This window comes from Neomonachus schauinslandi, chromosome 6 (assembly GCF_002201575.2).
Source record: "Neomonachus schauinslandi chromosome 6, ASM220157v2, whole genome shotgun sequence".
NCBI classification, from domain to species: Eukaryota; Metazoa; Chordata; class Mammalia; order Carnivora; family Phocidae; genus Neomonachus; species Neomonachus schauinslandi.
The window spans coordinates 103,252,906-103,265,965 of record NC_058408.1 but is presented as its reverse complement, the minus strand read 5'-3'; the positions used below and the strand labels follow the sequence as shown (position 1 = coordinate 103,265,965).

General features: G+C 46.1%; 2 protein-coding genes across 3 annotated transcripts in view; one reads left to right on the top strand and one right to left on the bottom strand.

The window, feature by feature from the left end:
• SAMD8 (sterile alpha motif domain containing 8) overlaps positions 1–7,191 on the bottom strand; it is a 38,866-nt gene extending 31,675 nt beyond the window's left edge. For both annotated transcript variants that reach the window (XM_021700203.2, XM_021700202.1), the window contains exon 1: positions 7,002–7,191. In XM_021700203.2, coding sequence (XP_021555878.1) covers positions 7,002–7,175 — 174 coding nt within the window. In that variant the 5' untranslated portion in view covers positions 7,176–7,191. The remainder of the gene's footprint in view (positions 1–7,001) is intronic.
• A 1,531-nt stretch (positions 7,192–8,722) lies between these two features.
• DUSP13 (dual specificity phosphatase 13) lies at positions 8,723–11,450 on the top strand. The gene is made up of 3 exons (XM_021700102.1): positions 8,723–8,871; positions 9,647–9,864; positions 11,251–11,450. The coding sequence occupies exons 1-3, from the start codon at positions 8,723–8,725 to the stop codon at positions 11,448–11,450; spliced, it is 567 nt and encodes a 188-aa protein (XP_021555777.1).
• Positions 11,451–13,060: the final 1,610 nt, after the last annotated feature.

The following is a 13,060-nucleotide window of genomic DNA, read 5'->3' as shown; positions in this document are numbered from 1 at the left end:
GCATGTGACTCTTGATCTCGGGGCTGTAGGTTTGAGCCCCACACTGGGTGTAGAGATTACTTAAAAATAAAATCTTAGGGACGCTTGGGTGGTTCAGCCAGTTAAGCGTCTGCCTTTGGCTTAGGTCATGATCCCGGAGTCCTGGGATCGAGCCCATATCAGGCTTCTTGCTCAGCGGGGAACCTAGTTCTCCCTCTGCCTGCAGCTCCCCCTGCCTGTGCTCTAACAAATAAATAAAATCTTAAAAAAAAAATAAATATTCTATACTTCTAACAATTTGGGAAGAAATTGGGAAAATTTCCTCAAGTGACAGGTACTAATAACTGGAAAGACACAAACTATCCTGTTGGTTTTAATTATGCAAACACATAATTTGGTTACGTGTTTCTAATTTATCATTATGCAATCTTTAGAATACAAAGGATGTATCAACAGGAGCACGCAGGTGGCTCAGTTGGTTAAGTGTTCAACTCTTAATTTCAGCTCTGGTCGCGATCTCAGGGCTGTGGGATTGAGCCCCTCCTGCGCTCTGTGCTCAGTTGAGGAGTCTCTCCCTCTCCCTCTGCCCCTCCCTCTGTGTGCTCTAAAATAAATAAATAAATAAATCTAAAAAACAAAACAAAACAAAACACCCCACAAAGGATATATCAGTAAAATGAAAACTTTACTTTCTGTGTGTCTTATAGAAACAATGCCTAGGTTCATATAGTGACAGTGGTTTTAAATATGCTGGATTTTCCTTGTGGTTTCACTTGATCATGTGTACTCTAAAATACTAGAGTACAGGGGCGCCTGGGTGGCTCAGTCGGCTAAGCGACTGCCTTCGGCTCAGGTCATGATCTCAGGGTCCTGGGATCGAGCCCCGCATCAGGCTCCCTACTTGGTGGGAAGCCTGCTCCTCCCTTTCCCACTCCCCCTGCTTGTGTTCCCTCTCTCGCTTTCTCTCTCTCTCTGTCAAATAAATAAATAAAATTTTTAAAAATAAAATAAAATAAAATACTAGAGTACAGCCTGAAGCAATTATCTTCTTTAAAAAACATACACCGTCTTTAAAAATCATACATTAAAATGCCCCTAAAGGAATTTAGAACAACTGATGAAACTTGATTTATAAATATAAAATGTGGGGCGCCTGGGTGGCTCGGTCGTTAAGCATCTGCCTTCGGCTCAGGTCGTGATCCTGGGGTCCTGGGATCAAGCCTCGCATCGGGCTCCCTGCTCAGTGGGAAGCCTGCTTCTCCCTCTCCCACTCCCCCTGCTTGTGTTCCCTCTCTCGCTGTGTCTCTCTCTGTCAAATAAAAAAAAATAAAAAAATAAATTATAAATATAAAATGTGCTATTTTTGAAAGTTATTACTGATTTGGTATACAGTAAAATTTTTATTTATTTTTTATTTTTTAAAAGATTTTATTTATTTGGGGGGGGTGGGAGAGAGCACAAGCCTGGGGAGGGGCAGAGGGACAAGCAGACTCCTCGCTATGAGCATGGAGCCCAAAGTGGGGCCCAATCCATGATGAGAGCTGAAGTCAGATGCTTAACCAACTGAGTGACCCAGGCACCCCTACAGTAAAATTTTATTTTTAAGCATCCAACTCTTTTTATTTATTTATTTGAAAGAGAGAGAGAGTGAACGAGAGGGAGAACACGAGCAGGGGGAGTGGGAGAAGCAGACTCCCCTGCTGAGGCGGGGCTCGATCTCAGTACCCTGGGATCATGACCCGAGCTGAAGGCAGTCTTCCAACCAACTGAGCCACCCAGGTGCCCCCCCTTCAGTAAAATTTTTAAAAATTATAATTTTCAAGTGATGTATAAAACCTAAAACATAATATCCACATCTCAAGAGAAAAAAAGGGTGAAGAGATTTTTTAAAATTATATAAAGTTAATGTTAATATATTCCCCTTCAGGCAATTATACATTATAATTGAACTCACACTAAAATAAGCTTAAGTCTAATTTTACCTAATAAAGCTTAATTATAATGCACACAACAGAGACAAATCATACCAGTCTGCAGATCCATAAACCAGAGCACAAAATTAATTTCTATGAAAGTAAAAAGCCTAAACTACAATGTAGAAGGACAAAGTTTACTTTGGGCATTTAACCCTGCAGTTTGTAGTATTTAGGACTATGAAGCTTTTTTTCCTAATCTCATCTTTATTTTCTTTAATTCTAAATTAAAATTTTTTCATTGAGCAAACACAAAACTATTATTGTCTCTTTATATTTATCTAAAAATAGTTTACTTTTTCTTAATAAGCACAGAGCATTGTTTCCAAAACATCTATGAAAACTTCTATAATTACAAGACAGTTACGAAGACCCTGAACCAATTTCTACCATCAATTTTTGAAACTCTAGCAGTGATTCTCTACTGTTTTGTTATGTTCCACTTTTAAGCAGTAGAGTTTGGGGCAGCACATATGAAGAAAGGCTGTACTTCAGTTCTCAGATATTTTTTGCTGCCTGGACCATGCACTCTTACTACGCTATTAAAAAAAAAAAAAGTTGTCATGTATACCAAAGAACACAAACTTTTTCTGGCTCCAACTTGCCTTTAGACTAAGACTCCCACTAGCAGGTTGCACCTAATTCTGTATCACATCCAAAACCGTCTCAGCTCAACGAGTAAGAATCTAATAGATAACACTGCCCAGTTTAAATCCTCAGTTACAGTAAAAGTTTTTACACAATGATGAAAATTTAGTAGTAAATTTGATGAAGGGTTCTTGATCTGGCTGTATGCCAGTACAAAGAAATACACCAGCAAAGAAGCATATAAAATTCTAGTTCTTATTCTAATCACTAAAATGATATTTAGAAAGGCTAGTGGTTTGACATATTGATTAGTAAAATCTTTACTTTTAAATATGCTACACCTCCAAATCAAATCAACATAATGGAAAAGGAGAAACTGGCTCAAGATTTCAAAATCTATTACAATATTGCGAAAATATACCAGACTTGGGCCCCCAATTTAAAGTATGGTTCTGGCAATCTTTGACTTTTATGACAATATTATATTGATGAAACTGACATCGATTTAATTTAGTCTCAAACTACCACTAATTTGCAGGCATTTCCAATAACTCAGTAATACAGTTTCACTTATAAGAAGACCCGAAATTAGTAGAATTCATGGTTCTCATCTCCTACTAGAATGTCTTAGCTGTCAAGAATTTTAAGAGTACAAAGAGTCAAGATAATAGATACATTAGTACCTCTCTTGACCACTGCCACAATTCAAATGCTTAATTAAACCTACTATAAAAATTTGAGACAAATATAAATATAGGTCACTGCCTTCACAACACCCCTTTGAGGTACATAGGATAAAAAACTGTTCTGTGAAACACTGTGATTAAACTATTGTAAACAAGTTTTCCCAGTTTCTACTGTCCTAAGCAAGAGCAAAGATAAACTCATGTTACATTCTGTACTGAAGTGATTTTATTACTGGGAGGACCCAGTGTGTAGTGAAGTAACAGAACATTTCAATACGGAGGCATGAAGTCTAGAGTCAGCTAGAAGGGGTCAGGCTTAAGATCCAGTGATGATGGTACTGTATATATGGGGGGAGGAATATTGACACCACAAGTCTGTCACAAATCCATATCCCATACTCATATAACAAATTACGAACCAGTGACAGAAGCATCACGTAAACACTGAATTGATCTCCAAGCGAGTCTGGTTCATGCTCTCCAATTTTTGTTAACTTCTGGACTTCTCAAAGCTAAGAGCACAGTAAGACCTAAAGTAAGAATCACTGTCATGATTAATGGCCATGTTAGATTCACACTACTATTAACTTCATATCCTTCAGGCCTGGAGGTAAGAATTTTCAAAGAATATCTAATTAATATGGTCATTCTTATAAGACAAAATAACAATAATATTCATTAGAACATCTGTGATACAACAACTTCTCAAAAACAATGTTCAAACTTCAATTCTCAAAAAAGCCACGAAAATGTCTCTAAATCAGCTATGGCAAAGTTTTGAAAAAGCAGTGAAGATTTAGTGGTTAACAAAATAAGAATGTTTACAAGTAGTTGTGCAATGTGAATTAGAGTCTTTACAGAATGGAGAGTACTACTGAAATCAAAACTGATTTATCTAAGTATATCTGCACATTCTGCCATTGTGGTCATGATGGCTTCTTCTTGTCTTAGGGAAACAGCTCAAGCGCAAAACTGATTTTCTTTACAACTAAGTGTGAGAACTGTCAAAGGGAAACAAAAATAACTATTAGGCATGCTAATATATTAATTGTACAACTCCATTTAATGGTTTACTTAATTTCATAGTAATATTAAGATGTAACCTTAATAGAGAGTTCTATTTCAGTTCAATTCCATAAATTTTTAAATGCTGAGACTTTTATTTAGAGCTAAGTATGAAGACACGGTCTTTAGAGAATCTCAGTCTGGTGTCGGTTAAGCAGAAACATAAACAACAGTAATACTATGTAACTTCCAACTAAAGATCATTTGTATTAAATTAGAGAAAAGGGAGTTAATCTTTTGACAACAGTTAAAGGAAAGAGAATTTATCTCTCCTTTGAAAAAATAATTACTAGTACACTGAAGATATGACACAGTCTATACACATAAACTAATATTTAAAAGATTTTGCAATCAGTACATTTTCACTGCATGAAGATTAAACAGTAGATACCCATTTAGAGAAGAAACACTTGATTAAAAGTTTGTTTTGAAATGGCCAACGAATTTGCAAAATGTATAACCAAATAAAAAGTTGTAAAAGTAATCTTATGAAACATAGCTAAAGACTTCCTGAAGCCATGTTATAATTTAACAATTACAAAAGGAAACTAACTTATTTCTACTAAAGTGAATGTAAGTATTGCAATCATTTTTCTGGCACAATTATTGTTTTGGTACTATGTCTTCTATAAAAGGTATCTATGGTACCCACCTATCCCAGTTCTGTTTACTGCCTACTACAAGCACCCTCTATTCTTATTTTTCTAGATCACTCTATTAAAAATATTATTCAGGGGCGCCTGGGTGGCTCAGTCGTTAAGCATCTGCCTTCGGCTCAGGTCATGATTCCAGGGTCCTGGGATCAAGCCCCGCATCGGGCTCCCTGCTCAGTGGGAAGCCTGCTTCTCCCTCTCCCACTCCCCCTGCTTGTGTTCCCTCTCTCGCTGTGTCTCTCTCTTCAAATAAATAAATCTTAAAAAATATATATTATTCATACAATATATGCAAAATTGCATTAATATTGGTCCTGCAAACTTGTCAAAAGTACCCCTTCAATTTTCAAGAGACCCCAATCCTGGAGTTATGAGTGAGAGAAAGAGCTGGTACACCCGGACTGTGGTGATTTCACATATACAGCTGACCCTTGAACAACAGGGTTTGAATTGTACGGGTTCACGTATATGCAGATTTTTAAAAAATAAATACAGTACAGTCCTGTAAATTTATTTTCTCTCCCATATGATTTTCTTAACATTTTCTTTGCTCTAGGTTACTTTATTATAAGAATATAATACATAATACACATAATTTATAAAATGTGTTAACTGTTTATGTTATCAGTAAGGCTCCTGGTCAACAGGCTATTAGCTAAGCTTTTGGAGAGTCAAAAGTTATAGGGGATTATGACTGCATGCTTCTAAACCCCTGCTGTTCAAGGGTCAACTGTAGTTTTATAAACTCTTTTAACCAGACACCTGCACTGACCATATTTTTACCCTGTAGTAAATATATGTGTCAACTCAAGTTGTCAAAGTGTAACCAGTCAATACGGAGTATCTGTAAAACCTAAGTGTCCAAATTCTTGTTCTGCTTTTTTAAATTTAAAGGTAACGTATTAAATCTTTTTTCTTAAAGATCTAAACTTGTCTGGTATCTAAAGTAAACTTTAAGAAAAAAAAATACAAAGAAAAAACCCACACTATTACTGTTAGAAGAAACCCAGGTGATAGCTTTTTTTTTTTAAGATTTTATTTATTTATTTGAGAGAGAGAGAATGAGAGAGAGAGCATGAGAGGGGGAGGGTCAGAGAGAGAAGCAGGCTCCCCGCCGAGCAGGGAGCCCGATGCGGGACTCGATCCCGGGACTCCAGGATCACGACCTGAGCCGAAGGCAGTCGCCCAACCAACTGAGCCACCCAGGCGCCCCCAAATGATATCTTTATTGTCAGAATCACTCCTTTCACTATCTTTTCCAAACATCACTTCCTTTTTACTACTTTCCCCCAGCCGTTGCGGCAAATCAGTGTTCAACACCGTCCCAGATTCTTAAAAGGATCCACTGTCTACAAACGAGAAAGCCCCACAATCCAAGCATATTACCCTAGTGATCTTCGGCGCTTTCAAAAACACCTGTGAAAATGCCAAAGTCTTGAATTAGATCCCCAAGGGCTCCTTTTCTTTCTTGACCCCATTTCTCTTTTTCTGGCCCTTCAGGTCAGATGACTTCCTAACAGACAGCCCCTCCCTCTTCCAATCAAACCTAAATCCTTCTCCTAATTAGCAAACCTCCCCCCGCCCCCCACCTTCGGTCAGCTACCACGTCCGTCACAACCCGGTCCCGTCTCTCTCGCCAGGCCATAATACCGACCGCGGTCCTGGCTGCTCCGATCCCTCGCCCCCACCTCCAAATCCCAAAGCATCCCTTCCTCCGGCCCCTCATTCCCGCGGAACCCCTTGCATGTGCTTCCCTCACTACTCGGCTTCCCATACCCTCCAAGCCCTTGCCTCTTCAAAGCCACCTCTCCCTCAGGTATCCCACTACCCTCGCCCCTCAGCCTCCAGCCATCGTCACCCTCCTCAGGCCCTCGGCTCAACAGCCTCCATTTCCCAGATTCCATTCTAGGGCAGACTCTCCCGGCTCCCTCAACCGTCTCCTGCGGCCCCTCCGGATCCCAGTCCTAGGCAGCCCGGCTCCGCCCCTGACTCCCAACTCATCCCCGGCTGCGGGCGCTCCCCAAACTCCCCTCTCCTCAGGCACTGATCCCGCTCACCTCCGCGGTCCGAGTCGGGCTTCCCCGACCCACCTCCGAGTCGGCGTCCGAACCGCCGTAGCAATCACCGGCCCTTCCGGCCTGGCCAGCGTGAAGCGCCTCGAGCGGCGGAGGCGGAGGCCGGGGAGGCGAGCCGGAGTGGAGGCGGGGGCGGTGGCGGCTGCGCGCAGGCATCGCTTCGGCTAGTCTCTGCGGCTCCCGCAGCCACTGGAATCCGAACCGGAACTGCTTCGGGAGGAGGGGCCCTATGGGCGTGAGGCGGAGCCATACCGGCGGGGGCGGGGCCCAGACCGGAAGGGTCGCGGGATTCAAGATGGGCGAGGGAAGGAAAACCGCGGCGAGGAAACCCGAGAGCGCATGCGTCAGCCCGAGAGCCAAAGTGGGAGAAAATAAGGGGCTGGTGAAGATGGCCTGGGGCCTGTGAGATTAGTAGATGAGGTATGGGAGCAAGAAGAGGTTACCAAATTCCTTTGGAGGAAGCCAGCTCCTCCGCAAGAGCCAGCATCCAATGATCATTATTACCATTTATTGCCCCTTTACTTTCTGACAGTCCTTATTCCAAATGCTATATAAATATCTCGCTTAATCTTTGTGCCAACTTTGCAGGGTATTATAACACAGAAGGGCCAGGTAACCTGCTTGAGGTACCGCAGTTAATATGTCCTAAAGCTAGTATTCCTACTTAAATCTGTCTAACTTCAGAATCTGCTCCTCTCTATTTTCGGAAAGTCCCCAACCCAGGCCTAGAATTGGCATAAGCCAAATCCCAAACCACCTGCAACCTGGGCTCCAAATCCTCCTTGACTGTCTTCCTCATCCAGTGCAGGGCAGACTTCAATGGCTCTGATGGGGTGGAGACAGGTTCTAGAGTGGACATGAGTGCATACTTCTCCCACCGGATCCCCTTGTAAGCAGGGGAATCTCCACCCCAAAAATGTTTCTGATGACAGTCCCTTTGGCTCTTCAGAAGGTCTAGGGCAACATTCACTTCCCTTCTCCCCACTTTGATATACATGGCCCATTTCAGCCTTCTCTTTTGAGAAATCAGCTATTTTAATTATAGAACCATTGTTCAAACCTTCCCCCACAAACCCCATGATCATCCTTTAGATGAAATTCTCCATGCCTCCTCTCCATATTTCTCTGACTCTACAATGCAGGAAACTTCCCCCCTGAGCTGCATAATCCACAGGCTCACTCAGCAGCCATATGGTTCCCACCCAGTTTGTGGCCCACCCAGACCTGCAGAGCTTTTTTTTTAAATCATTCATTGTTGAAACCAACCACCCCCCGCTCCACCCTGGATCTCCACTCTAACTGAGTCTTCAGAACTAAATAGCCTTATTCAGGGCCCTAACCCTATTAGCTCAACAAATGTTTCTTAGGCATCTACTATGTGTTAAACACAGAATATCCTTTGTTTCATTTAATCCTCATAATTCTTTCAGGTAGGTGTAATTATCCTTACTTTACAGTTGAAGAAACTGAGGTAGAAATGTAAAGTGACTTGCAGAGATATGACTGATTCCATGTTGTCACGGAGTTTGGGGTTAGGGGGGTGACTTGGGGAAAAAATGTCCTGTTCTTTCTGGAGGCCTCTGTGACTTGCTGAGTCACTTGCCTCTGTCCCACCTGTTCCTGCCAATCTCCGGGAAGGAGAAATGACACTGGAGAGGCAGAGAGGAGTGACTGCAGAGACAGAGCGGTGGGTGGGCTGGCCCATGGCTGAAGCCTCGGTCCCAGAGCTGAAGGGAGATGCCAAAGCCACACCTTGCCCCAGTGTTCTGGAACTGGAGGAGCTCCTGAGGGCAGGGAAGATTTCTTGCAGCCATGTGGATGAAGTTTGGCCCAACCTTTACATAGGAGATGCGTGAGTGGTAGCTGATCGAAGGGGTGTGGGGAAGGGGACAAGGAGAGACAGTTCTTGGGCTCTTTACCAGAGATGGGAGCCGGGTGGAACAAGGAGGAATAGTTCTGCTCTGCACATCCCAGGCCAGGGACTTGCTCCAGGACCCCAGTGTGCGGGGGACAGTGCAGTGATCAGGTGTGACCACCAGGGGGAGCAGGGCTTTTGCCTGCCTGGATGATTGGAACTCCCAGAAGATCCTGAAGTCATTCTGATATATCCAAGACAATTGGCGAGTCTCGGGGACAGAGGCCTGGGGAATGGTGCTTCCAGGTATGACATGGGATGGACAGAGAGCCCCCCTTCCTGGTCCCAGCCTCCCTCCTCTGGACACAGAATGGGTAAAAGAGGTGAATCAGGGAAGGTGTCACCCATTACACATTAGCAAATTAGAAACAGGTATGAGGTAGTGGCCAGGAGAGGCCAGATGTGGGTGGGAAGGCATGGGGCAGGAAAGGAGGGGCAGCTGGATTCCAGGACTGAAGCAATTCTTTCCTTCCTGTCTTGGCCAAGGCAGGAGCAGATGGCCTCAGGAAGCGAAGAGGGTCTAAAGATAACTCCCTATACCACCAACTCTTCCACCAGAAAGCTCTGAGGGTGGGGCTCAAGCTTACTGGGTTCCTTGTGGCTCCCTTTGGGCCTTTATGGCTCTGTCCCTCTGAAGCAGGGGGCCAGGCAAAACCTCCTTCCTGGACCCCATGGCTCAGCCAGCACCCAGCCCTATTCTTCCTCTTCCTAGGGCCACGGCAAATAACCGCTTTGAGTTATGGAAGCTGGGCATTACCCACGTGCTGAACGCAGCCCACGGGGGACTCTACTGTCAGGGTGGCCCTGATTTCTACGGCAGCAGTGTGAGCTACCTGGGGGTACCAGCCCACGACCTCCCCAATTTCGACATCAGTGCCTACTTCTCCTCCGCAGCCGACTTCATCCACCGTGCCCTCAGCACACCTGGGGGTAGGACTTGGGTCTGAACCCATATCCCATCCTGCTCACTCATGGGGGGCGATGTCCAGTTTCCCCTCAAATATCAGTGCCCTCCCATCTTTAGTTTTTAAAAAGACTTCAGGTTTGTAAAAATCCTCTGCTCAGTGCTCCAGCAATTTATCCAACCTTGTTGCTTCAACAGACAGGGAAACTAAGGCCTAGAATCCAAAGTCATGTCATGAGTTAGGAGCAGTCCCGGGATTGGAAGCCAAGTCTCCCAAACAGCAAAAGTTCTTTCTCTCCATCATTCAGCCTTGAGAAATTGCCATTTAGTACCTAGATGTCTGGTTTCCACCCCAAAGTATTTTCAAATGGAAAAATAAGACAAAACAAAACAACAACAACAAAAAAAAAACGCCTTCTACTCCCCAGGGTAGAACAGAGGAGCCTGGGGAAGCTGGAGCCCCTGCTCTGTGTGCATCCTGGGTGAGAGTCATGCCCCTTGCTCCCTGCCCCTGGGTTAGCCAGTGTCTCTCTCTGGACTTCAGTTTCTTGTCTACCTGACAGGAAAGACAAGACTATGGCTCACGGCACTTTTTAATATCCAGAGCGCTTTGACATTCATTTGTTCATCATCTATTCATTTACCCGCTGTTTATTATCTTTTCTGTGCCAGGCGCTGAGCTAGATACTGAATCCATACTTAGACAAGGCAGAGTCCCTGCTCTTATGGCTCTTGTTGTCATGTGTTTTATGGAAAGACAATCATAATTATGAGTACTATTCAAATGAGTGGGTAAATGTGAAGAGCTCTAGGAGAACAGGAACAGGGCAAGGGTGCTTGATCCAGGGGACCAGGGAAGTGAGGGGCCCACCCTCTACAACAGTATTCACTGGGCCACAGGCAAAAAGGATGAGCTGCTCTGTGATTCAAGTGATACCATGAGTGATCAGGAAAGACTATACAAGGAAACCATGTCTTAGCTGAAACTGGACAGATGAGTAATAGACATTAGTCAGACGAAGAGCAGAAGAAGTTTTATAGGTGGTTGGAATAGCATGTGCTAAGGCTGGAGGCCAGAGCCCCGAACAGCTTCAAGGAACTGAAAGTGAGTTCCTCAGGGTGAAGGTCAGGGTTAGGCAGGCTGAGATGAAGCTGTAGGGTCTGCAGGGGCCAGCTCACAGAAGGTCTTGTAAGCCACGTTAAGGAGTTTGGACCCTATCCCAAGGGTAGGCTAAATAGGTGTTGGTATACCCATCTGACAGATCAGGAAACAGAACCATAAAGGCTGAACAGTTTGCCCAGGGTTACAGAGTATACCCATGGCAGAGCAGGGAAAGGCACGTGGGTCCCTACCCCTGCCCCGGGCGGGCCAGCAGGTGGGAAAGGGTCTTTCACCAGGATGTTTTCCTCAGCCAAGGTCCTGGTGCACTGTGTGGTAGGGGTGAGCCGCTCCGCCACGCTGGTCCTGGCCTATCTCATGCTGCACCATCAGCTGTCCCTGCGCCAGGCCGTGATTACCGTGAGGCAACACCGGTGGGTCTTCCCCAACCGAGGCTTCCTCCACCAGCTCTGTCAGCTCGACCAGCGGCTGCGGGGCGCAGGCCGGAACTGAGGGGCCAGGTGAGGGCTGGGCAGGGCACGAGGGGTGAGGGGCAAGGCTGGGTGCCATGAGAAGTGAGAGGTCAGGTAAGGGCTGCATAGGGAATGAGGCAGGGAAGACCAGTGAGGGCTGGCAGGGGACATGGAATGGGACCAGCTCAGAGGTGGGTTGTCAGGGTTGTGTGTGGCCAGAAGTGAGGGTTGAAAGGGGCCTGGCCCACTCCTCAAGCTGCTGGGCTCCCTCACCAGCCCAGGGCCTCAATAGGGCCTGGCAGAGGCAAACTTTCAGAAGGACCCGCTCTCCCCAGCCCATCCATATTCTTCAGACCCCAGAGAGGATGGAAAGGCCAGGGAGGAAAGAGGTGGAAAGCATAAAATGGAAGCGGTGAGGCCTTCTTACCAGGTCCTGAGGCCCTGTCCCCCTTCCTTGGCTAAAAGCCTATGTGAGCTCACCTGAACCCCACCACGGTAGCAGCACAGCCAGTCCTGACACCTGGGGGCTGTCTGGGCCTTCCCACAGCTCTGCGTCCCTTCCCCTTGGGTCTGGACCCCAGCTACAGCTGCAGCTGTCACTCCAGGCTTAGTTATTTTCAGGTCAGCCCTGCGTCTCCTTCTCACAATGGGGAAGGAGAACAGGGGCTCCTGCCACCAGCCATGGCCCCCTCACATGAGCCGTGCTTGATACCCAGTTCTCCTGTCACCATGCCATTCCATTCCCTGCCTTGGACCCAGCACCCTTCTCTCTATCTGCACCCCCCGCCCCCCTGGACAGTCTGATCTCAGAGATCCACAGAAGGAGCCTCCCTAACTTTGCTCCCTCTCTGGTTGCGGGGAATCCCTGTGGGACATAGAGGTCTTCTGGAAGTCTATCCAGCTCCTTTCTGCTTCCATTTACCCCCTGCCCTGCTGCTCTGTGTGCAGGCCATTTGGAACATTAGCAGACGTTCCTTAAGTTGCATACGAGGAACAGATCCTCAACACCTCCTCCCCTAGGTCTCCCCATTGCTGCTGGAGGCCCCAGTGTGCTGCTTCAATTTCCTTGGCATCTGGAACTGCCACCTTTGAAAAGTTTTCCTCCAGCTCAGCTGGGAGGAGGCAGGGGTATCCCTTCCTGTGGTGGATGGCTGTGCAGGCTCCATCGTTGTGAGAAGCGGCAGTGTCCATGGCCCTTCTTCTCCCACCACTCCCCGGCTGGATCTGTTCCTGTCTGTCTCCAACAGCCCACCTTCCTCACATTCACATCCCCCCGGAGGGCCATCGGCTAGGGAGTTAAGCCCCAGGGCTGCTTTCCACTGGCCCTAGCCCACCTCTAACTCCTACCCATGCTGCTCCTTCCCTCATCTCTCCTCAGCCCTGACTTGGGCTGTGTGCCCCAGCACCCCCTGGCTCAGAGGGTCTGCCAGCTAGGGGTGGGTGATTGGCCTAGGTTCTCTTATGAGTTGGAAAAGTGGCAGCTTTCTCCTGCCAAGAGCTTCCCGGGGTGTGGATTGAATTTCCCCTTGCCCAGCCCTCCACCAAAAGCTGTTTTCTCTGAATGCATAACCAGAGCCACCAAGGGGGAGCACTTTAGTACCCTGACCCCTTCCTGATGCTGGCAGGAGGGTGAGCATCTTGGGGGTGGGG